The sequence below is a fragment of the Malaclemys terrapin genome, chromosome 1 (genome assembly GCF_027887155.1).
Source record: "Malaclemys terrapin pileata isolate rMalTer1 chromosome 1, rMalTer1.hap1, whole genome shotgun sequence".
In the NCBI taxonomy this organism is placed as follows: Eukaryota; Metazoa; Chordata; order Testudines; family Emydidae; genus Malaclemys; species Malaclemys terrapin.
In genome coordinates, this window is record NC_071505.1 from 220,001,977 (window position 1) to 220,025,251 (window position 23,275).

General features: G+C 39.7%; 1 protein-coding gene across 3 annotated transcripts in view; it reads right to left on the reverse strand.

Annotated features, from left to right (window-relative positions):
- The window catches only part of FRMPD4 (FERM and PDZ domain containing 4), a 453,075-nt gene that overhangs the window by 426,918 nt on the left and 2,882 nt on the right, over positions 1-23,275 (reverse strand). For 2 of the 3 annotated variants that reach the window (XM_054007784.1, XM_054007798.1), the window contains exon 1: positions 1,597-1,682. The exons of the other annotated variant lie outside the window; for it this stretch is intronic. In XM_054007784.1, the coding sequence (XP_053863759.1) occupies positions 1,597-1,643 (47 nt within the window). In that variant the 5' untranslated portion in view covers positions 1,644-1,682. Of the gene's footprint in view, positions 1-1,596; positions 1,683-23,275 lie in introns of those variants that run through there. 3 annotated transcript variants of the gene reach the window in all.

A 23,275-nucleotide genomic window follows, 5' to 3' on the forward strand; every position in this document is an offset into this window, starting at 1 on the left:
TTTTCATGTAATTGGCAATGCTTACAAGAAAATCCATCCCCTACTAACTGTGTTACTGGAGGAAGAGGCATCCATTTTAATTCTGACCTCTCTCCCAGCATAATGTACATCTTAAAATCTTGCAGCTAGCATTATTTGATTTCTAGGTTTACCCTCTTTTTTCCCATTTCCCTGGTCAAAGGCCTACTGAGGTCAGTGGATCAGGAACCAAGTGTTCAAGAGTCTCAATTTTAACACAGAATGACATAGGGAGATGGGAAAAGTTAATTTATGAGAAAAAACACTGGCAATCTTCTAATTTCGCTCTTATTTTCACTTTTTTTCAAGATCCATGCCAAACGCACATGGTCTCTGGATGAAATGACATAAAAAGAACAAAATTATGTTTCATTGTATTAAATAATACGAGAGCTTCCATTTTGTATCCGTACAAATTTTTTAAAATTAGATACAAAGGTTGCTGATGGTATTACACAAATTTTGTTTTGTTAGAAATGATCTGTAATATTACATTAATGCCATAGAACTGTTCATTTCTGCTAAGACCCAGCTAAAATTTTAGTCTGTTAGTAACTTTCAACAAGGCTTTTCGACTTCATATCACTTTAGCATAAATAAAATTTAAAAAAAAATTTGCTAATGTGAGAGGATGTGACATTTGTGTTTTAATTGTAAAACCAAACAATACTTTGACACTAATATGATCTGCTAGAACATAAACAATAGCAAATTTATAGTATTTTATTGATTATTTTAGCTGTATATGAAAAAACAAATCTTACAATTCAGTAAGAAATTAAACATGATAGAAGGTCACTTAAGTAATGTCTAATGGAATTGAAACTACAATAGACTTTCTACAGAAATTCCTTGTTGTTCCTCATTATTTCAACACAGGATAAAAAAAAAAACACAAAGAAAGAGACAGTGGGAAAAGAGAAATCTGTCTTCATTTCCCCCCCCAACCAATGTTATATGTTTATTTGCTTAATGTCATGATATAATAGAGAATATCACAAAAATGTGCTGCTAAGTCATGGTGATGGGAGGAGGGAGGGAAAATGTGCTGGTAAAGAAGGGTGAAAGCACTGAAAAAAGGAGGAACAAGTGCTTGAGAAGCCAATAAGAGCTTGTGTGCCTGAGATTACCAAATATCTTGAGGTAGATAACACCATTGCAAAGCCTAGAATGAACACTCCCCAAATATTTGTGCCAGAAGACAAACATATATTGTTTCTCCTAGTAAACCACAAACATTTGTATCCTGGAACAAACATTTGGAGAGTGTCCATGCTAGCCTTTACAAACGTGTTAGCTACCTTGAGATAACTGACAATCAGTTAACTCATGGTAAATCTCTAGTGCAGACAGCCTCCCAAGACATTTACACTACATGTCAAAAGTATTCACAAAATATTTCAGTACAGTGGATAAAAATGTTTAGTTCAAAGGAATGATAAAAACATGGCGAAATAATTAAATAAAACTGTTTATCATCCTGTGTATCCACTGCATATATATCTACATACATACTGTACACAGACACACAGCACTTACATATACATACACATGATTAAAGTAAAATCTCTGACTTACAGCCCCCATGAGCGAACAGATCTACCAGGGTTGAAGCCTTTGCTCATGCTTGTGGACCTTGACCCTCTCTCCTCAGGGTCCCCTTGCTCTCCGTCTAGGTTACTCTTGAGAAGCCCATTCCTGGATTCAAAAGAACAATTTAAGCAGAGCTCTAGGGGCCAACTAGGCCCCATAAACTGAGGGTTGCTTTTATTTTTAAGTGCAAAATGAGTTTCATCTTCCTCATCCACCCCACCTGCTTACACACACACACACACACTTTTCCTCTCAACCCATCTGTTTTACACTGTTTAATCGTTTGTATCCATCTTGAATAGCCCTGCACAGCCACCGTATCCACAAAGAAACAGCCAGGAGGTAGTGATACAGAAGACTCTGATCACCACAGCGCAGTCCCCGCTTCCCTGCTTTGCTGTTTCATGCTAATTTCAATTTTTTTCTCCAAAATAAAAAGGTGATGGCACCCAGAATTATAATGACTGGAACTCCACAACAAAGACATAATTACTCTTCCTACCTCAGAGTTGCTAACATTTCATTTTTAAAGTCGCAATAAAATAATTCATATGAACAAGCTACCTCACCCAATTGTTCTTCTGGAGAAAACTACTGAGGCAAGATCACCCAGAAAAAGTTTGGAAAAGTTGAAGCAATTTGGTATGTTATGGTGCAATTGATGTGATTTCCAGTAATTAGCTTAAAGGGCTGCCTGTCTGACTATGAAGAAGACAAAAGCAATGCATTCTTCGTAAGGCATAAATTATTTAAATTTTCTCCCCGTGTCATTTTCTTCCATCTCTCATCACTTCCACTCTCTTTGCTGTTTCTTCTCCACCTGTCTTAATCCTTCAGTCCTGACCCCAAGTTTCTACCTTTTCACGTTGGTGTCTGCCGCCATACACTAAATATCAAAGAGATATTGCTACTTGTGCTTTCATCCACATAAACCTGTGAGTTTTCGGCATATATTACACTGGCCCCCACACATCCTTTCTGGTGCCTTCCTCTGTCCTTGGTGCCTTTTCCCCATTGTTATTGTATCATGATCCCGTGTACAGTAAATTGGGCCTTCTCAGAGCATAAACCTCCTTTTTCAGATATGCCAAATCATTTTTTTTTTTTAATGGGCAAGGATGAGCACTTCAGACTTTTCCAACACTCTTTTCACTGGCTTCCCACAGAATTTCAAATCAAGTTCAAGGTCTTGGACTTGGCTTCAGCCAAGGATATCTAAAAGATCAACTAAAGCTCCAGGATGAAGACCGTGGTCAACAGTTTTGACACAATGGAACTCCCTAAAATAGGGGTAAAACTTCTCTGTACAGAAGACAGCTTTCTCAGGTGCCAGTCTGGGACTCTGAAATGAACTTTCACAGGAACTATGGACCATCTCAAAACTCACCATCTTCCCCTCCCATGACAAGACACATTTATTTGACCTTGCCATCTCTAACATAAACTCATAACAACATGTGCACGCGCGCGTGTGTGTAAAACCCCAAAACACTCCACTGCACTGCACACACTTCTTGCCCTGTGAAAAGGGTGAGAGAACAAACATGTGACAGATGTTAGTCATGTTGCTTAATGCACTACTGGAAGGCACAGAATAAGAATCTATATAGTATAATAAAGATGCAGCAGAGCAAAAATCTCTCGATGCCCTCTTGAAAGAGTGTTCCAAAGGGAATAGGCGCCAAGGCAATGCTTCACCCACCTCATTGCCAGGAACAGAGCCGGATGACCAGGAATGTCCCTGCCAGGGGTGGAACCCTTCTGCCAATTCTCCTGGAGATGACAGCACCTTATCCAACATCTCCTAGCCCTTTGCTGAACATTTCATTTATTTTTCCCTCCTGCTCCTCTGCCAAAACCTCCCTCTTCCCCATTCCAATTTGCAAAGAGTATTCTAAAAGGCTGTGGGTGCATTTCTGATGAGAATGCATATTTATTCATGTTATGCATATGCGAGTACTGGCAATGCTTTTTGCTTTCTGAGAACATTCTGGTGAATACACAGTTCACTCAGGCAAATGTTAGTGGCAAAGTGAATAAAAGGTGCAGATCAGAAGGAAATTTGAGTTTTATTTGCAGAATATATTTGCCCATTTCTACCCCAAACAGCAGAATAGGCAAGTAAAAAATGGCAGTGGCTGAAGAAACCATGTGAACAGCACTGTGATGAGGTAAGCTTACTCATCTACTGGGGAATGTTTATGTTACAGTCCCATGCAACCCACTTTACAGATTTCACATAAGCAGTATTAAAATCACTTAACCATCTCTTATAAGTGAAGTAATGAACAGTAGTAAATATTATCTTCCAGACTGCGGCCATCAGTCATTCTCTCTAATCCAACTGAGATTGACAGCAATAAATCCTCATAAGACAAAATGTGTTTTATGACTTTAATGCACTCAATTTCAAATTACTTGCACAGAAGTATCATAATTTGGTATAAACTTATAACACTACATTTTATCTATTCTGAGGCGTGCCCATCATCACAATAATATCGCATGCAGGACACACTGCATTTTGCTGCCAAAGGATCTGAACTTAACCGGTGTCACCACCATTTGTCCTCATTAATGCAACGCTGCCATAATACAGGGATGGTCAAACTTTTCTAGACATGTGGACCTGGGTGTGTATAGAATTGAGGCTTTGGGGCACGGGCATTCCGGGAGTGTTGTTCTGTCTCACTGACACATCACACTTCCTCAAGCCACTGAAACTTTGCTTGCCAGCTCATTGCAAGTCTCCCACAGCCAAAGTCTCTTTTACAGGGGGAAAAAAAACGCTGTTATTTCTGATTTGTGCTTTAGCCATCTCCACCTTCAGGCATGGATATGGCAATTATAGAGGACAGCACATGGGAATATTCTATAGTCTTTGAGAATTGCGCTGGACCATATTAGGAGTACTATTGGAAAACGTGTGGCTCCCACACCATACCTGAGTCACCCTTACTGTAATGCTATCCTTACGTAGCACCTCTCAATGCGATGCCTGCATGATCACAGCTCTAGGGAAACATATCTCCCTGCCCTCAGGAAATTAGTCTGACTCAGAAATGAAAGCACGTCTTTTCCAAATTCAGCATTATAAATTATCCAGGAAATAAAAAGTCTCTGAGAAAGGGAAAGCTATTCATAACCAATGGGTTAAGTCACTTGCCTTTTATCTCTAGGGATGAGGCTTCCGATTGGCACAGTTCCCAAACGAAAAAGATGTCTATCAGGGCTCTGGTGCCTTGGCAGGTACATCCCTGCACCTAAAGTACTGCCAGGCTTGTGGGGCAATTTTCTTATGGCTTCCCTCCCTCTAATAAATAACACTATCAGCGGATCGCGTCATTTCCTTAAAAATTAAAGAGAGCACAAAAATAGTCTCGGAGCCTTCTAAACTGATTTCAAAGAGCCTTCAACTGAGTAACTTCAAAATGACAGTTCTGCTTTAGTCTCCTAGAAAAGCTTGCTAAGCCTATGAGTATAACATCATAACCTGCACATCTAGGGTAAGAAAGCAAATAGTTACCGACATACATTTCTGGATTTCTACCTTGACAAAGAACTGCAAAACAAAACATGCAAATTACTAATAAGATTGTGGGTTTGTTTTTTTGATTAGCCATCCTGTGCAAAATATCATTCTAATATAGTGTACTCCTAGGATAAACTAATGAGGCCAATATTGAAATGCAAGAGACGCTGCTAAGGGAAGATTGTACAGCGTTCTTGAAATTCTGGTTAGTTTGGGTAGGAAATGGTTTGCAAATCTGCCAAGAGACCTTTTCTCCCAAAACACAGACCACAGTTGTGAGTGACTGATTTACAAAGTAAGAGATATTAATCACCAATGCCTTTGCTAGAGAATATTTGCCAGCTAAAAATAGGCTGAATTACTGCTTATGGTTCTTAGAAGTAAATGTACTAAGGTAATGTACAGAACTTATGTAAGAATACAAAAAAAAATCAAGTGCTCGTTTTACAATAAGCTCTCCACAAAGCCGGTACCTCATCAAAATGGAAGTCTTAGCAAAAATACTACATGGTCTAAAATATAATCTAACTTCTACATTAAATAAATTACAGTAACTCCCCACTTAACATTTTCTCGCTTAACGTTGTTTTGATCTTACGTCCCTGCTCAATTACAGAACATGGTCCATTTAAAGTTGTTTCGCTATAACGTCATTTGGCTGCCTGCTTCGTCCACAGCTGGCAGCCCCACATCAGCTCTTCTACGCCCCCCTCCCTCCCACAGTGCCTCCCATCAACCGGCAGACCCCACGGATCAGTGCCTTTCCCCTACTCCCCCCGCGGCAATCAGCTGGCTTGTGGCGTTCAGGAGGGAGGAGGAAGAAAACAAGGACTCAGCACGCAGGCTCCCCCTCCCTCCCCTGCCTCCGGAATGCCACAAACCAGCTGATTGCCGTGGGCAGGGGAGGGAGGGGGGAAGAACAAGGACGCAGCGCACTTCCCCCCTCTCTCCCCTGCCTCATTAAGGGGTATGAAAAATTCATGCCCAGGAGTACTGTAGCTATGCTGATGTTACTCTTGGGGTAGACATGGCTAGGTTGACAGAAGATTGCTTCCTTCAACCTAGCTACCATTGCTCAGGGAGGTGCAGTTCCTACAGCAACAGAAAACCCTCTTCTGTTACTGCAGGATGTGTTTATACTATGGTGCTACAGCAGAATTGCTGTGGCACCACAGCTATGATGCTGTAGCTCCAGTAGTGTAGACAAGCCCTAATTGCAGGTAATTTCAAAACTGTTACACAAATACAAAGCCATTGATTAGCACTAACAGGCACAAAGAGGCTAACTGAGAAGTTATTAACATTCGCGGTGTTGTTGTAGCCATGCTGGTCCCAGGATATTGGAGACAAGGTGGGTGAGGTAATACCTTTTATTGGATCACCTTCTGTTGATGAAAGAGACAGATTTTCAAGTTTGTTATTATAATAACTGATACAGCTATTATTATAGTTATTAGCAAGTGATTAACTAACATAGGGCTGCATGGGGGACGTACTGTGGATTCAGATAACTAGGAGTTTCAGATAACAGGAATTCAGAGAACTGGAATTGTACTGTACACTACCTTTTCTAGTTTTGACTGTAATTCCCTCTTACGCTTTACACACCCATGCTTCCAAGAGCCCAAGCCATTCTGACTTCACTCGCCTAACTTCCATGATAGCCTATCAGTCTTATTGATATCATTCTCACACCTTCACCAATAAGGTTTGTTAATTTGTGTTGCCTCCACTGTTTTAGCAAAAACACAGTACGTAACCATCAGGGCCGGCTCCGCCGAAACAACACCCCCACCCCCGCGCGCCGCCCCGCCCCGCCAAAACACACTCCCCCCCCCCCCCCCCCAGCGCCGCACCGCACCGCCAAAACAACCCCACCCCAGCGCCGTGCCACCGAAACAACCCCACCCAGCGCCGCCCTGCCCCACTGAAACAAACAAAAAAAAACCCTCAAGCGCCGCCCTGCTGAACCAAAAAACAAACAAACCCCGAGCGCCGCTCTGCCACCCGAAGATTGGCCGCACCTTACAAGGTGCCGCCCCAAGCACATGCTTGGTCGGCTGGTGCCTGGAGCCGGCCCTGGTAACCGTGCAGAGCCTAGACAGACAGACAGACAGAGAGTGGCTAACAGTTTTTGTTTTAAAACATTCTATGACAAAGTGAAGAAACAGCAGGAAGAATAAATATTTATAACCCACAGAACACTTCTCACGGTGTTTTATGAAGGTAAATTGGTTGCTGGGTTTTAAATAGAGTACTTGACAGATGGGTTTTAAGTGTTTCTCTCCAGCAAAAGAACTTGCAATATGCTTTAATGGAATGGTGAGAGAGCAGAGGGAGTGAGGGAGCTGCCTGCAGGAGACCTGAAGCCTGGAGCAGGCTTGCTAAATGAGCCAGACAGAGACACCTGGCACAGGAAAGGAACCTCCAGCGGCTAGTTCCTTGTAAGAAAACTGAAAGCAAAAGCCACAAGGGAGTCAGCTTGGGCAGGGCAGCTACAGGCTGGTAAGAGGTTCTGCGAAGGAAACTTTTCCTGTTCCCCCAGGCTCTGAAGTAGGAGCCATGCCCAAGAGACAGATTTTTGGGGACTCTGAGTGATTGGGGAAATTCCTTTTTGTGTTTGCTTTCTAGAACTTTGTAAATAAAGAAAATCAGACTCAAAGAAGGGCTGTTATTGAAAGAGAAAGACTGTGACGTTTCTTTAAGAAGCCCTGAAGAAGGGGGGGAATATGGATGGGGCACTGCAGAGGCACCCCTGACCACAAGGGAGCACTTAGGTGGTGGCCACCCCATGACAGGGACATTAAGTATTTCATTTCTGAAGTGATTGACTTACATGATCACAGCTAAGCAGCCTCGTGAGCCTTTAGCAGTGGCACCAGTGGTCATGCAAGTGACGTTTCTAATCTCACTGCTGTATGAGATAGACTAAAAGTCAAATTTCAAAGAACATATGCAAATAACTCCAAGTTCATATTTTACACCTGGCCTAATGCTAATTTTAGTATTGTTCCACCAAGCAGTAAAAATGCTGATGTTACAAGCACGATTACTTCTACGGACAAAAAATGGCAATAAAATCAAAATAATTTTCATATTTGGGTACGTTTATCAACAAAAAGATCTAATTGTTCATGGTTTATAAAATAATAATCCGTTTTATGGTTGTTTTTTGTAATTAAGAATGTCTTCTAGGGCCATAAGAACCTGGATTATTTATTTGTACTGATTTTAGCATCAAAGAATCAGAGAATCAGGAAAGAAAAACATAACTGTACAGCCGCTTACTTTCCAATTAGAATGTTGTGCTGCTCTAGGGATCTATTTTCCCAAAAGCCGGATTTTCCAGCAGCGTAGCCTTTTTAACTCGTTTTGGTAAAAGAAATCAAATATTCTGACAGCTATGTTCTTTGGAGCACTGTCAAATTTGGAATTAGAAATATTTTGTCTGGTTTTGTTTTAGGGAAACTGTTAACTGCCCAGTCTATTACAAAACATCTTTGGAGATGCTGGATTACAATGATGGGCATTTGAGGAAGGTGGGGAAAGGGAGGGGACATAAAAATCTATGGCTTCCTCTAGACAACGGGTAAGAGTTTACAAAGCAAGAATTAAAAAAAAAAAAAATAGTTTCCTTGAATGGACCGAGTGATTTTTAGAATGTCCCCATCTGATATAAAATTTCTTACAGTTCCCAAATTAAAGCAAGTCTGCATTACAGTAAGAAAAATCCTGCAGATATCTAACCAAAAGGTTTTCTGTTTCTTTGTTTTCAACAATTAGCAGACAAACACCTGTCAACCAACTGAGAGTGCCAGTTTCAGATTCTCAAAATTTTATAGCATTTGTTCACTTAAGACAGATAATACAAAATCCATAGAGATTTTTTTTAATCTCAATTTAATTTTCAAATTAGTAACCAAAGTTTAGACAGATATATATATCTCCACACACATTAACAATCAAAGTGCATCAGTCTATAGACTTTTATAAACCTTTGATTACAGTTTATATTTTAAAAAAATAAAATACTGCACCATTCAGCATACAGAAAAATGTAATTAAAAAAACCTTCCACCTACCTAGGTAGATAGCAGTTGTTGGCTTACAAACTCCTTGCATTGATTAATATGATGAACTAATGAATAAAGTAATTAACCAAAAAAATGCAAATGTCTTCAAGAATTTTTATTCCAATCCCTTTGTCTCTCTCTAACACATACAATATGGCCAATCACAACTAAACCATGATGGATGAAATAATCTTTGACCAGAGGAAGTTTCTGCCCAACTCTGATCAGTGAGTGACTGGCTTATGCCCTGAAGCATAAGGATTTCTGTATGGATTTCTCTCTCTTACACATTTTATCCTATCCAATGTAACTGTGGATATTTCCATTATCAATATAAATATCTATTTCTTTTTTTACTTCTATTTTTTACTCTTATCTTAGTACCTTGTGGCAAAGAGTTCTACAGGTTATATATATGTTGTGTAAGGCTATTTCCTTCTATCCATATTAAATATGCTGCCTTTCAATTTCACTGAATGTCCATCATTCTTTATTATTAGAAAGTGTAAATAAAAGAGTTCCCCATTTACCTCGGTTATTCATGTATTATGTCCTCTCTTATTCATCTCCTCTCTAAACTGAACAGTCCTAATCTTTTCAATCCCATATCATATAGAAGTCTTTCCATGCCTCTAATTTTTGGCACTTGTCACCCTTCTATTTCTTCTAAATCTTTTTTGCAATATGGTGACCAGACTGAATACAACATTCCAGGTGAGGGTATAAAAGCAATTTACATAATGTAATTGTAATATTTCCAGGATTACTTTCTATCCCATTCCTAACACATCAGAATATTTTGTTTGCTTTTTTGATCACCACTCTACATTGACAGGAAGCTTTCATTGAGCTTTCCACAGTGATGTCCAAATGGTTATAGTTAATTTAGAACCTAGCAGTGTGTATGAGTCCTTCAAATTATTCCTTCCAAATAACTGACAGGGAGACTTCAAAACAAAACACTCTAGACAATGTGCTTCTAGAGCTTTGCTGGCATTTTAATCTGGAATGAAAGAAAGAAGGGCCACTAAATGTTTATGCGGTTCCCATCCGGTGAAGCAGATTCCTGGATAAATTCAGAAATAAGCTGGGCAAGCTGCAGATGATCAGTTCTTCTGTCACCATCAAGTGTCACTGCAATCAATCAGCATTACTACAGGGACACAAGGGACAGTGAAGTCATCTGTCTAAATACCAGAGGTATAAAGGAAATGGTACATATTTTCAAGATGTTTCAGGGTGTGAATGTTGCCTCTTTGTAAAAAAAAAAAAAAAAAAAAAAAAACACCTGAAATAAGATCTGATAATTATCTAGAATAACAAATAAGGGCAAACAAGAAATTTATAAATTTAGGGCCAAGATTTCCAAAACTGACTAGGGATTTGGTGGTCAACGTCAGCCACCTTAAAAGCGCCTGATTTTCAGACGACACATGCTCAGCCCTTTCTGGAAAAAAAAAATAGAATTAAATAAAAATCCAGCCCCTTTATGATGATGTCTTAAGTGGGGCACCCAAAATTACTCTCTGCTTTTGAAAACCATGTCCTGGGTATTTAGCAGTGAAATTCTTGTCCAGTAAAATAATTAATTGCGAAATCAAATCCACAAATCAAATCAGTTACTGACAGTTACACACATGAGTTTTCCATTCAGTTGATTGTAACCATGATCACTGTTTGAACATTTGTGTCATATTTTATAGCATTTGCTACCACACATGAGACATAAGTCACTGCGTACCAAAACATAAGGAATCCCACCATGGAGAGTGATTTATTAGGTTTATTCACATAATGAAAAAGCCTTAACTTTTGACACAGTAGGCATGAGTTATGATGACCTTACCCAAGAGTGAAAGAAACACAATCACACTTCACAGATGACACATTCCATTTATTCAACAGAGATTAATTTAGGTTTATTTTAAAGGGCTATAATTTTATATACAGCAGAACTTTGTTTACCTGGTCTAATTGGGACCAGGGCCAGCTCAGATAATCAAAACTCTGGATAAACCAGAGAATGAGAAAATGCGATGCTGCAACACCAGCTAGCAGCCACAGGACAGATCACCCGCTTCTGGCCCTGGATTCCTGGTTGTTCGGTAAATGCGGAGAGGCAGTTAAGTGAGGGTCTGATAAACGGGGTTCTATTGTTCATACAGTTTGTCTTTTTTAATGCAGCATATTCGGTAAATGGATCAAATCAACTGTCAAACTAAGCTTGAAAACAGATCATGTTATCTACATATGTAATGCAAATTTTACATTCCCAGGAGAGAAGGCTGAGAGAGAAGACTGCCAACCATGGAGCTGTCGCATCAGAAGCATTCCACCAAAACTTGAAAGCAGATGCAAAATCATGGGGCATGGCTCTTCTGTTGAACAACCCTGAGAGCAGACGTTAGACCCTTGCATAAAATTGCTGACTGCTGTCTACTGAAGATTTGTACCAAATGCATGACATTAAATCCATTCTGGATATGGGGAGGTGGTAGGGGCCCTGTAGGCCAAAGAAGCTACACTTCTACAGGCAGAACCGCAGCAACAGTCAACTTAGGGAGAAAGCTTTGGCTGGGATTTCAGTTACACTATTAAGAACATGAGAACGGCCATACTGGGTCAGACCAAAGGTCCATCCAGCCCAGTAGCCTGTCTTCCGATAGTGGCCAATGCCAGGTAATTCAGAGGTATTATTTACCTTATTAATTAAGAAACCCCAAGAAGGAGGTGATTTTGCCTATATGAAATGTGAGCAAAGTTTGGTTGGAGGAGGGTGAGACCACCACCTGAACTTAAGACCATTTCACACAAATTTTGGCATCTGTTAGTTCACCAAAATAAATTAATAAATGAGAAGATGAGGGGAAGAGTTAGAAATAAATCTGTGCAGACTTTTGGCTCCAGCAGCAGCTACTTTAATTCTATTTGTCATTATGTACCAAACTTTTTCAAAGATCACATGGAAATTCAATAGTGAAGTTACCTTCATTCAAGGATACCAAAGAACTGCGTAAACATTAATTAAACCTTATCACAATCCTGCTTCTGAGCAAGCAGTGAATCTGGGCTCTTAGAAAGAAAGTAAAGCATGAGACTGACATAAAAACTACTATACATGGAGAAAAGGCCAAAATGTCTCCCTTTCTTCATAAACAGGCAAAACAAAACTAACATTGAGTTATTTGCTGTGATTCCAATTATCTAACAACTTCCATGTGACATGTGTCTTAATGGGGCTTATTTGGTGCTCTAAAGGGGTCACTGTTTTCTAGGATGCAAGGGAAGAGCATTGCCAGTGGATGTGGCTTCGAAGGCTGGATAAACCTGACAAACTTATATCATAGCCAAGATTGCCAAGCCATCTTGACTCACAAGCTGTCCCAATTACGTAACATTATTGAAATGGGGGATTTGACAGAATAAATCTTCCCGAGTGAAAAACAAATGAAGGGCAAATAAAATGGAGCAGAATGGAAGCCACAAAGTGTATTAGAAAATCAGAAGGCAATGAAGAGAAAGAAATAGTGTATATTTGGGGGTGGGCGAGCTTAAATAGCTGAAATAAGAACACTGGGGAGAAGACTGTTCAGTAATAACTAATATCATTTGGTAAACACAAGCTGTTTTTGGTTGATACAATATATATAATAGGATCAACTCCAGAATCAGTAAAGGCAGGTACTGTGTCTTTAATTAGACTGCTAATGGTTATGTCAGTGAATGAGTCATTTTAAAAACTGATTTGACTAACACTGTTTTATTTAGTCTTGTGTAAGAAACATTTCAACACCCCACAAACAGATTAGTTCATTTTCTGGGAACTATAATATAATCTGAAAACAAGAGATCAACTCAATGTCATTAATGCCTGGTGAGTTTAAAACAAATGAAAAAGGAAATATTTCCCACCATGTACACATATGCCATGTAATTCACCAGTACAGGAGGTCATGAGGTGGAGATGAATTGTTAAAAGAGCTGAATAGCTTACCATTAATGACACGTAGCTATTCATGCTAAGTAAGTGTGGTAATGTCCCTTGCTTCAAAGCATAAGCATATAATCTACCAGGGTATGGAAGGAACTTTTTTCTTCTTTCCCTTTTCACATACTAAACTATTAAATCTATGCATTTCCTCTGAAGTAATGGCCACTGGCAGAGGCGGGATAACCAGATTTGATGAATGAGTGAATCGTACACTATGGCAAATCCTGTACTCCTTAGTTAAACATCCGCAACTCTCACTTTATATTGCCATACTTGCCAAATCTCCGTACCACCACCTCCACTGCACTGTAGCAAAGCCTTGGTATCAAAATGCTATATATTTATGTCTACAAGAGACCAGAAAGTTACCAAATAGAGATGTGATGTGTTTAATAACCACATGTGATAGTTGGAAATTAATATTCTACTTTCAACAGATACCAAGACTCTGACCTTGTAAATCTTTTTGTATCAAGCTCTTAGCAAGGAGCAAAAAAGGCACTTGTTCCTACTGATTTCTATTCTATGATTACTGCATACAAACTTGTCTTCTCTATGAAACTTATACTGCAAATTTGACAACTGGATAAGCATCTAGACATTTGGCGTATTTTTCACTACCTTCTTAATCGTATCTCCTGACAAGTCATTCTTCACAAATATTTGTATAGCTAAATGAAAATAAAGCAGAAAGAGAAATTCATTTTACTGAACAATTCAGGGAAGAGCTCTTTTTAAAACCTTTTCCATAGAGCATTTGTTTGGGATTTTTTTTACAGTATTTATATTTATCAAAACTAGTTGATAAATATATCAACCTTTTTACTACCTATCATTTGACACTTTGGAATATTTACCATTTGATATAGGAAACAGGTTAGAATAGAAAAACTGTCTGCCTAAACATTCCTTCGGGTTTACAAAATGTATATGCTTCTTGTTTAAGTGATAAAAAAAACACTGTTAAAAGAAGATTAAAAGTATTTTAAGTTAATTAATGCAGCCACAAAACATCCATTTTCAGCTTGGAAACTGACAACATAAGAAAACAAGCCATTAATAGTCTCTGATTATTCTCTACGTTTTCAGAAACATATAATCATGACACGTATAACTGTAGTAATATCCATAAAATATCCTTTTTCTAGTTCAGACACAATTTTCTCATTAGAACTCCTCCAGAACTTAGAGGACATAACTAAGATAGCCTATATAACCAGAAACTTATTGTTATGAGGGAATGCATGTTCTTTAAGTTAGTTACAGGTCAGAGCATTTGGTTCATATTATAAAGCTGAAAATTATGAGATTTTAAGCTCTGACTTTTTTGCCAATTGGAAACTTCATACTGTACAAGCAATGCAAAATAATCCTTTGAAAGCTCGCTCGCTCTCTCTCTTTCTGTGTGCTTCTAGCCTCAATGAGGTAAAATGCAAAAACAAAGGATCCTTAACAAAACTGTTTATACTAAACAGAAAACAAATTTTCTCAGGAGGACACAGAACAGGAGTCGGGGGATAACATTTGATGCCCCATCATGGGTGAGTTTAGTGAAACAGGTATTTATCACCACAGGATACTGTGAAAAAGGAAAGGATGTAGAGGTGATCTAAAGACAAAGACTTAGAACAAAGAACAAGCTAATCTTTACATAAAGATCGGCTATTCTTGACTGATTGCTTCAAATTCACTCAATGCAAATAAGATTTTGTTAACCAGCACATTCCCTAACTTGCTTTTCCCTACTTCTTTTCCACGGACCCCACAGGGCCAACACACTGAATAGTACAGTACAAGGAAGGGAGAGAGTACTTTTTATGATGTAGTCACTCTGTCTCTCTTTAAGGTATGTCTACACAAGGAAGAAGGTGTGTTTTTTTTTTAAACATGACAGATAACATGTGATACCCAACACACTGTAAAAATCACATGTATGCAGCAGAGATGATTGGAAAATTGTATTTTTTCTCCCCAGGGAAAATATGTGATTTTTTTTAATCAAAAAATGAAAACCAAAGATTTTTGAGCCAAAAACACTTTGCTTTTTCCAACCAAAAACGTTGATAATCTGAGGAAAGCAGATACTCCCCATGAAAAATTTTGTTTAAATCAACAACCCAAATTTCTGTTGAAAAATAGTTTTGAGGGAAAATCTTTGACCAGCTCTACTGGAAAGGGTAAGTTACAGTTGTATCTTGATTTAACTGGTTGAGGTGCAACCCAACTAAATCGAGATAAAGCTACAACTTGTCCTATCTGCATTAGAATTATACAGTTTTATATATCACATTAAAAAAGCACATATTTTCCCTGGCACAGAAAAGGCCTTTTCGGGTCCTAGGTCATTAATAGGATCACAGAGCAGGAATATTTAAGCTGAATATGAATATATATTTCACTCAGAATCAGGAAGAACTACATGATCTAATGACTTTTTTTCCATCTGTAGTTTAGATGATTCTATATTTTAACCTTCCCTCCACCCCAATCTTCATCTATAGAATCTTTCCTCAAGATTCTAATGCCATAGAACAAGAGGTAATATAGGTGTGCAGAGGTCTTCTGAAGATGCATAGCCATTACCTGGCTTGTCAAAAGAGGTTCCTTACTGGGTAAGGAATTAATCTACTCCTAATTCTTGCACATTCATTGAAAGGTCATTTCCTACAATAGATTACTGAAAGCTACATAAAAAGTTTGTAAAACAGCCTTATTCATTTTTTGCATATGGTCAGCAGAACTGTTACACCTATATCCATTCCTAAAATGGATACTCACGTATACAACTAGGAAGTCTCAGTAGGATACAGTAGTGTACATTTTGGAAATTCTTCATGATATGTAATACGCAGTCTGCAATTCCATTGCTGCTCAACACAAATCCATGAGGAAAAGGAAAGCATTGTATGCAAATTAGTTACTATTAGCCCTGAACACTTGAACTATACATAAGTGGCTTATGTTATAGCAGATGATTTGGAGAAAAACAAACTTTAGACGGTTCTACTTTGAGCAAGTTGAAGTCAATTAAGTTACTCAGGAATTGGAGTAAATGAAAGTAGTGTCTCATTTGGTCTGAATTGGGCCCAGTGACTTTATTAGATATGGACCATTTTCAGATATGGAACATACTGTAACAAAAGGAAATAAACAGATGTAAGATGTATAACGTGCATAATTTGACCTCCACCATTGGGGCAGCTATTAGCAGTTCTGTCAGAGTTTACTGCCATAGAATAATGGGCATTTTGGACTTGGCAATACTGGCCTTTTTAGTAAGCAGATTACTATAAAACAAAAATTGAAGATTTAAAAAAAACAAGCAAAAACCAAAGCTAATGAAATCAGGAAATCCATAAGCAAAACATGAAAGGTTTTATAGACCATCTACTTTACCTAGGCTGTATAATACAGAAAATGTTATGTAACCGGTTTCCTCTTATTATATATAAGATTAGCAGATCCTCTGGATAACAAAGACCTGTATCATTCAAAAATTTCAAGAAATATGTATTATAAAGATAAGTGATTAATATGCCTATACTGAACTGGAAGGGAATACACCATTCTCAATATCACTATTCCAATCACGATATGGTCCATTGTAAAGGAATATGTGAAAACTGTCATCATATATTCAAAACACTTCCTTGAGACTCATTCATGGAAAGTTTCACAACATTTTATGCAGGACTGTAAAAAGAATAATTTCTTGAAGAGACATAAAAAAATCAAAAAAGGATGGATTCCCCAGCAACACCATGTGATTTTGACATACAATCATACACTCTGTCGTTACTCTCTCACTTTTGCCTTCCTTCTCATTCTATGCAAGTCTCCTCTTGCTTCCTTATTATTCTACTCCAGTGCCTCTTGTTCTTCTAAGACCACTGTGCCTTATATCCCAAAACCCATTGTAGTTAGTAAAAACTAACATTAACAGTTGTTGAGCCCCTTTTAATACCTTTGCTACTAAAATGAAAATTGAATAGCTTGCACTCTGATAATCACTGAAAATATTTTTATGATAAAATAATTCCTTACCTGAAATACTTGCTTCTTATCCCCAAAACCATTTGTAACTCTGTTGTGGAAACCCCTAAATTGTCCTGTAGCAATTCCCTTTACAGTCAATAGAATGATTATCATCGCCTGCTCTTCTGGAAAGAAGCCTCACAAATCCCTTTGCTTAGCAGGAAAAGCTCCTCCTGTTTTTACTTCATCCCACTCCTCCTTTAAATCATTAGTTAATGAAGAACAATTTCATACAGTCTGGACTCTTATCATGCCTGCCCTACCAAGTTGTGTTATATATGTGTTCATTACACCTCTTTACAATATCTTTATTTTAGCAACTTTTTCCTGCAATACTTCTGATCTAGGTTATTAAGAGCTCCCCAAAGTGGTTTTCTTGCATGTTTATCTACGTCAGTGTTTCTCAAACTTGGGACGCTGCTTGTGTAGGGAAAGCCCATGGCGGGCCGGACCGTTTTGTTTACCTGCCGTGTCCGCAGGTCCAGCCAATCGTGGCTCCTGCTGGCCGCAGTTTGCCACTCCAGGCCAATGGGGGCTGCAGAAAGCCGCGGCCAGCACATCCCTAGTCCCGCACCGCTTCCCGTAGCCCCATTGGCCTGGAGCAGTGAACCGCGGCCAGTGGGAGCCGCGATCGGCCGGACCTGCGGATGAGGTAAACAAACCGGCCCAGCCCGCCATGAGCTTTCCTACACAAGCATCATCCCAGGTTTGGGAAACACTGATCTATGTAATAATCAACCTATAAAAAAGAGTTCCATATAGACTTTCCACATAAAGAAAGGCTTTCAGAGACTCCTACTGCAATTATAGGCTCCAATTCAGAAAACCACTTCCATACATGCTTATTCGTATCCCTCTTCAGTAGAGCTTAAGTCCTATTGAAGTCAAGAGGATTTAGGCACATGCTTAAAGTTAAACATGTGCTTAAGTCCGCTTCCTGAAAAAAGGTGCTTTCCTAAATCAGATTTCCTCAAGAAATGGTGTGTCTGTCCTGTTCTTTGGGGACAAGTGTCTACACCACAAAAGCCATATCACAGTTCATGCCACTGTACATTTAAAAAAAAAAGTAAGAAAGAAAACTGAGGCCAAGGCTTGCATGGGAATGGAAACTGAGCTCTCTTCTCATCCTCCCAGAACAGCACATTAGCCGGATGCCAGATGGAAATTTACTTTGCTCCTGCATATGCTCTACTTAGTCTGAAGACAGAATATTTCAGTTTTCAGGGTAGGGTTGCTACCTGTCTTGCCTTTATTCACTGACCATTCTACAAGTTCATGACAGCCTATAACAAGGATTCAATAATTACCAGCCTTTGCCAGACCAGAGATTTATTATTACATACAATGGTAATAATAATGTCGTCACTACAGACATATGTCTTTATACTATATGACACGTGATAAAATATAACACCACTATATAGCAAATAATAAAACATAAGGTAAAATGCATTAAGTCAAATCTTTCATTGAACAAAGTGCCACGTCCTCTCAAAGAAGAAAGGAAAGATGAATTAATAGTCTTTGAATTATCATCCAGAGTAATAAAATATTTTCCAGATTTAAATTACCTCCCTTGAGCATAAGGATAATCATATGCTTTATTACTGACACATTTTTCGGTAAACAGTAGAAACAACTCACATGCTATGAGATATAGTCATTGAAAAGAGTACTTACAATAAAAATAGTATGCAGATGATATAGCCTACATTTTACTGACAGATAAAAATCTTCTTTATCTTTTAATGAAGGTTGCTAGTTAACACTGAAATTGAAAAATAAACATGCTAAGGAAAGTCACAGTTAAAAAAACCTAAACATTTAAATGTACTGAAATGGTTTACAGAGAAGATACATAAATATTCAGATATCTTCACCAACCGCTTAAAGAAATACACAATACACACAATAAAATATCCCACTGCGGATTCCAAGAACAACCTTAACTCTGCCAACTATACACCTGCTCACCCTCAAACTACAGTAACATGGCTTTGGGTCTGAAGGTGTATGCCTGTAGCCCAGTGCACCTGTTATGGCCCTTGGCTCCTTTAAAAGTAGGAGCCATAATTGCAGGTCACATGCTTGCTCATAGGCCCATGTCCTACAAGAAACAGAATACAGGGCTTCCTGCCTCTTAGGCAGGGGAAGGCCATGGGAGGGACTCTCCTCTTCAATCAGGCAGAAAGCCCAAGAAGGACACCTACAGGGAGCAGAAGCCAGCTGTGGAGGGCTGTAAGAACCATGAAGCCCCAGAGACAAGGATTAAGACAAGACAGGGGCAGTGTTTTGGGTTACTTTGTTTTGAATCATTATTAATAAATGAAATCCCTGAAAAGAGAACTGAAGCTGTGCTATTGCTTGGAGTGAAATTTCACCTTCCTCCGCTGCTGGATCAGCCCACCAGGTTCCAAGTCTGGAAACCCTTGCAAGAACCTAAATTACATATAGGGCTTGGAAAATTTAACAAATATCTAACTAGGCAGAGGTATATATGAAAGTCAAGAGATGCTCTATCAGTGATGTCCATGAATCGCAGTAAGAAACGCAGCCCCAGGCACACCACAGCACCTGGGAAGAAAGGCTGAGTGCTGGAGTTTATGCCAGAGTGCCATCCTGCATGCAGCAGGCCTTTATTTTTAAAAATCTGACTCCTGGACGTCCACTTGGGACTTGGCTAGTGTCAGCCAATTTTCCTGGTTTCAGATATTGTAGTGATTGCTGGTAGTATAAAACCTTAAGACAGATATCTCTAAATCTGAAGTTCTCCTTTGTAGCACTAAAGCTGTTGAAAGATCAGAAACTTGGTTTCTTTCTCCCCTATCCAGAACTTTGTGGTTTCTGCCAGGGGTAGGGTCTCTATGAATACATCTACACTGCAATAAAAAGACCACTGTCTTAGAACCTGGGTCAATTGACTCAGACTTGTGGATCTCAGGCTGCAGGGCTAAAAATTGCAGTGTAGACATTCAGGCTCACGCTGGAGCCTAGGCTCTGAGACCCACCCCCATCACAGGGTTTCAGACTTCATGCTCCAGCCTGAGCCCAAACAGCTACACTGACATTCTTAGCCCCACAGCCCAAGTCCCCTGAGCCCAAGTGAGTTGACCTGGGCCAGCCTCAGCCATACCATAACTCTATTATTGCAGTGTAGACGTACCCTATTTCTCTGCTTCTCCCACCACTCCTAGCTGCTGTGAGATGGAATAAGTCTCCACTACCTTACTGTTTTCCTACAACTTCCATTTTGTGGATCTTCCTTCCCTGTGATTAACTCCAAAGCCTGCCATTGCTCAGTTATCCCAACAAGCAACAGCGGCATGAAACTGACTTGACTCTTGTCTCAAACAATCTTGCCCACAGGATAATGAACAGCAACAATGTAAGTGACTGGTCTCTAATTACTTTCATTATGTTGCTGCTTGGCAAAGCTATGAACAGCAGCAGAGGCACTAGAGCTATTTGTCAGCAGATTCTGGAGGACAACACTGCACTGAATCACATTCACACAATATTTGGAAGGGTAGCTTTGCAAATATGAAAGCTCATATTTGTGGGGAATAGGTTAGATCCCCACACTCATCAGTAAAAGCTTCCTATTCATCAGCGAGTAGATTTTCAAATCCTGATAATATAGACCTTGAATGGGAGCTAAACACCCTCCAAACCACCACTTACCACTCTTACAGTTCACTGCCTATTATTATTATTAGAGACACAAATATTTTGCCTCTCACCTTCCATATACAGATCACCACCTTAACCCTCCTCCACCCAAAACTTCCCACTTCACATCATGCTCTCCTTCACTATTACTACTATAAGGCTCAAAACTCTCTACACACCATCCGCTCTCTAAACACATATTGTCAATCTCATTATCTTTCCTTCTTATCCTCCCAGTACAGGCCAAAGATCCTATACTCCAGATGGACAATGTATCCACATTTACCCAGGCCTTTGCACATGCATACAGTGTAGACCACACAATACCCCACCTAGACTAGTCCATTATTTAAGGCTTCTCTATACTTAGAAATAACTCTCTGAGTGGAATAGCTATTTTGGTAAGTTTCCAAGTCTAGTCAAACCCTTATTTACCAAGGAAGAGAGAGAGAAGTCAATATATCTGAAGAATATTATGATTTTCAGTTGAGGTCAATCATTACACATTTTTCAAAATTAACGAACAGAACATTTGTTGTGAAGCATCTAGGGTTGCCCGCTTTCATCCTTCTTCACCAGGTTATTCCACCCACCAACGCTGGTATGTATAGATGTTTGATGTAACAGTTGGTTCTGCTATGAGAGGGTAGTCTTTAAAGGGCTTTATGCAGAAAGGTAATTAAAGGGGATGACACATGGACAGTACCCTGGAAGTAAAAATTACATAGAAAGTTTGAAGGACATGATAACTAATTGTGTGTATAATTTCACATCAACTGGTTGTCTACTTCTAGAGAAAAGACAGAGTTTATGTCCCATTTTATGCCTATTGCAACTATGAAGTCCTACCGAGCACCTCCATAATACACAAAAGGGGCCAACACAAACCTTAAATACTCACCTTGACTATTACAATTATAAATTCCAATAGTCAATGGGATTATTCACATGGGTAAAGTTACTTACTTACAAGTAGACAGAGCCTGTGCATTGGTTTTCAAGGAGATTTATCTAGATCGAAAGTTTGAATGAGTGATAACTAAGCTATTTTTTTAACCTACAGGAACTCAAAGAAACATTATGTAATGGCCAAGATCCTGACAACTCTTGTTCCAAGTGAGCTGTCCTGCAGGATTAGACTCTAAATCAAGAACAGTCTGACCCGTTTCTCCTGCCCCCCAGACTTTTCAGAAAAACTCTCCTTTGCCTTTAGGAGAAAACAGGCAGTTTTCAGGTCCAAACAGATACAGAAGGAGCTAAAAATAGGGCTTACAGTGGAAACTGGTTGCTCCATAAGACTCTCTTCTACAAAGAGAAATGGGAAGATATATCTAACAGTTACCAAGGAAACAGCAAAGTTAAGTCCTGTGTACGCTATTAAGTGGTTTAATAACCAGAAAATAAGAGCGAAAAAGTAACTCCACATAAAACTGATTTATTGCAAAGCACAGCATTAACTCAGTCCAATATCTGAACTTCATAGTCCTTATATCAAATGAAGCTGGATTTGAGCTTTGAAACCTGTCATTCAGTTGCAGAAAGAACTTTGGTTTGCCTGAAGAGAAAGCGTAATATGCTGGAGAGCTTTGTCCGGGTAATGGCAATAGGTATGCTGTTAGTCAACTACAGGTCAGAGTTAGGGAAGAAAGAGTTATTTGAAGTTAAACTGACTCTTAAAATGTAGAAGAATCATTCCTAGTTTATTGATTTAATGATACTGTCTTCTGTGCAACATCCTTAACAGAGCCACTCTAGCTAGAGCAGACTAGGCAGTTGCCTAGGGCGGCAGATTTCTGCGAGTGTAAAGTTACCCAGGTTCCCTCCATTGGTGGTGGCAGGAGATGACCTGGGGAGGGGGTGATTACCAGCCGGGGCTCTGAGAAGCATGAAGTGGCCACCTGCCAGGCTGCCAAGGAAGCGCTCCCGCCTCATCCTCAGCTGCTCCCCATCCCCGTTGCGGGTGAGATCACAGCCACAGCTCAGACACAGCTCAGGGCTGCTGCTGGCGAATGCTGTCAGGGCATTGGCCACAAGTGCCGCAACCCGCCTGGCTCCATGTCTGCACCCAGCTTGCACCTGCTGCTCCGCGTCTGGTCCCCACAGGCCCTGCTGCCCAGGCAGCCACTGGCTCCTGCCCCAGTTGGGGCCACTGCTTCACCACCACCATGTCCAGGCTCTGACGGTGCTGTCATCCCGCAATTTATGAGCCCAACAGTGAGGAGCTCATCTGGAAAGGTGCCGTCAGGGGCAGACTAGGGAGTGTGTGGGTTGCTGGGTACCAGGTGGGCTGGGATGTGGACTGGGATAGGCTGGGGTGTGGGGGGCTGGGCCAGGGACTGGCAGTGCAGGGGCCAATGTGCAGGG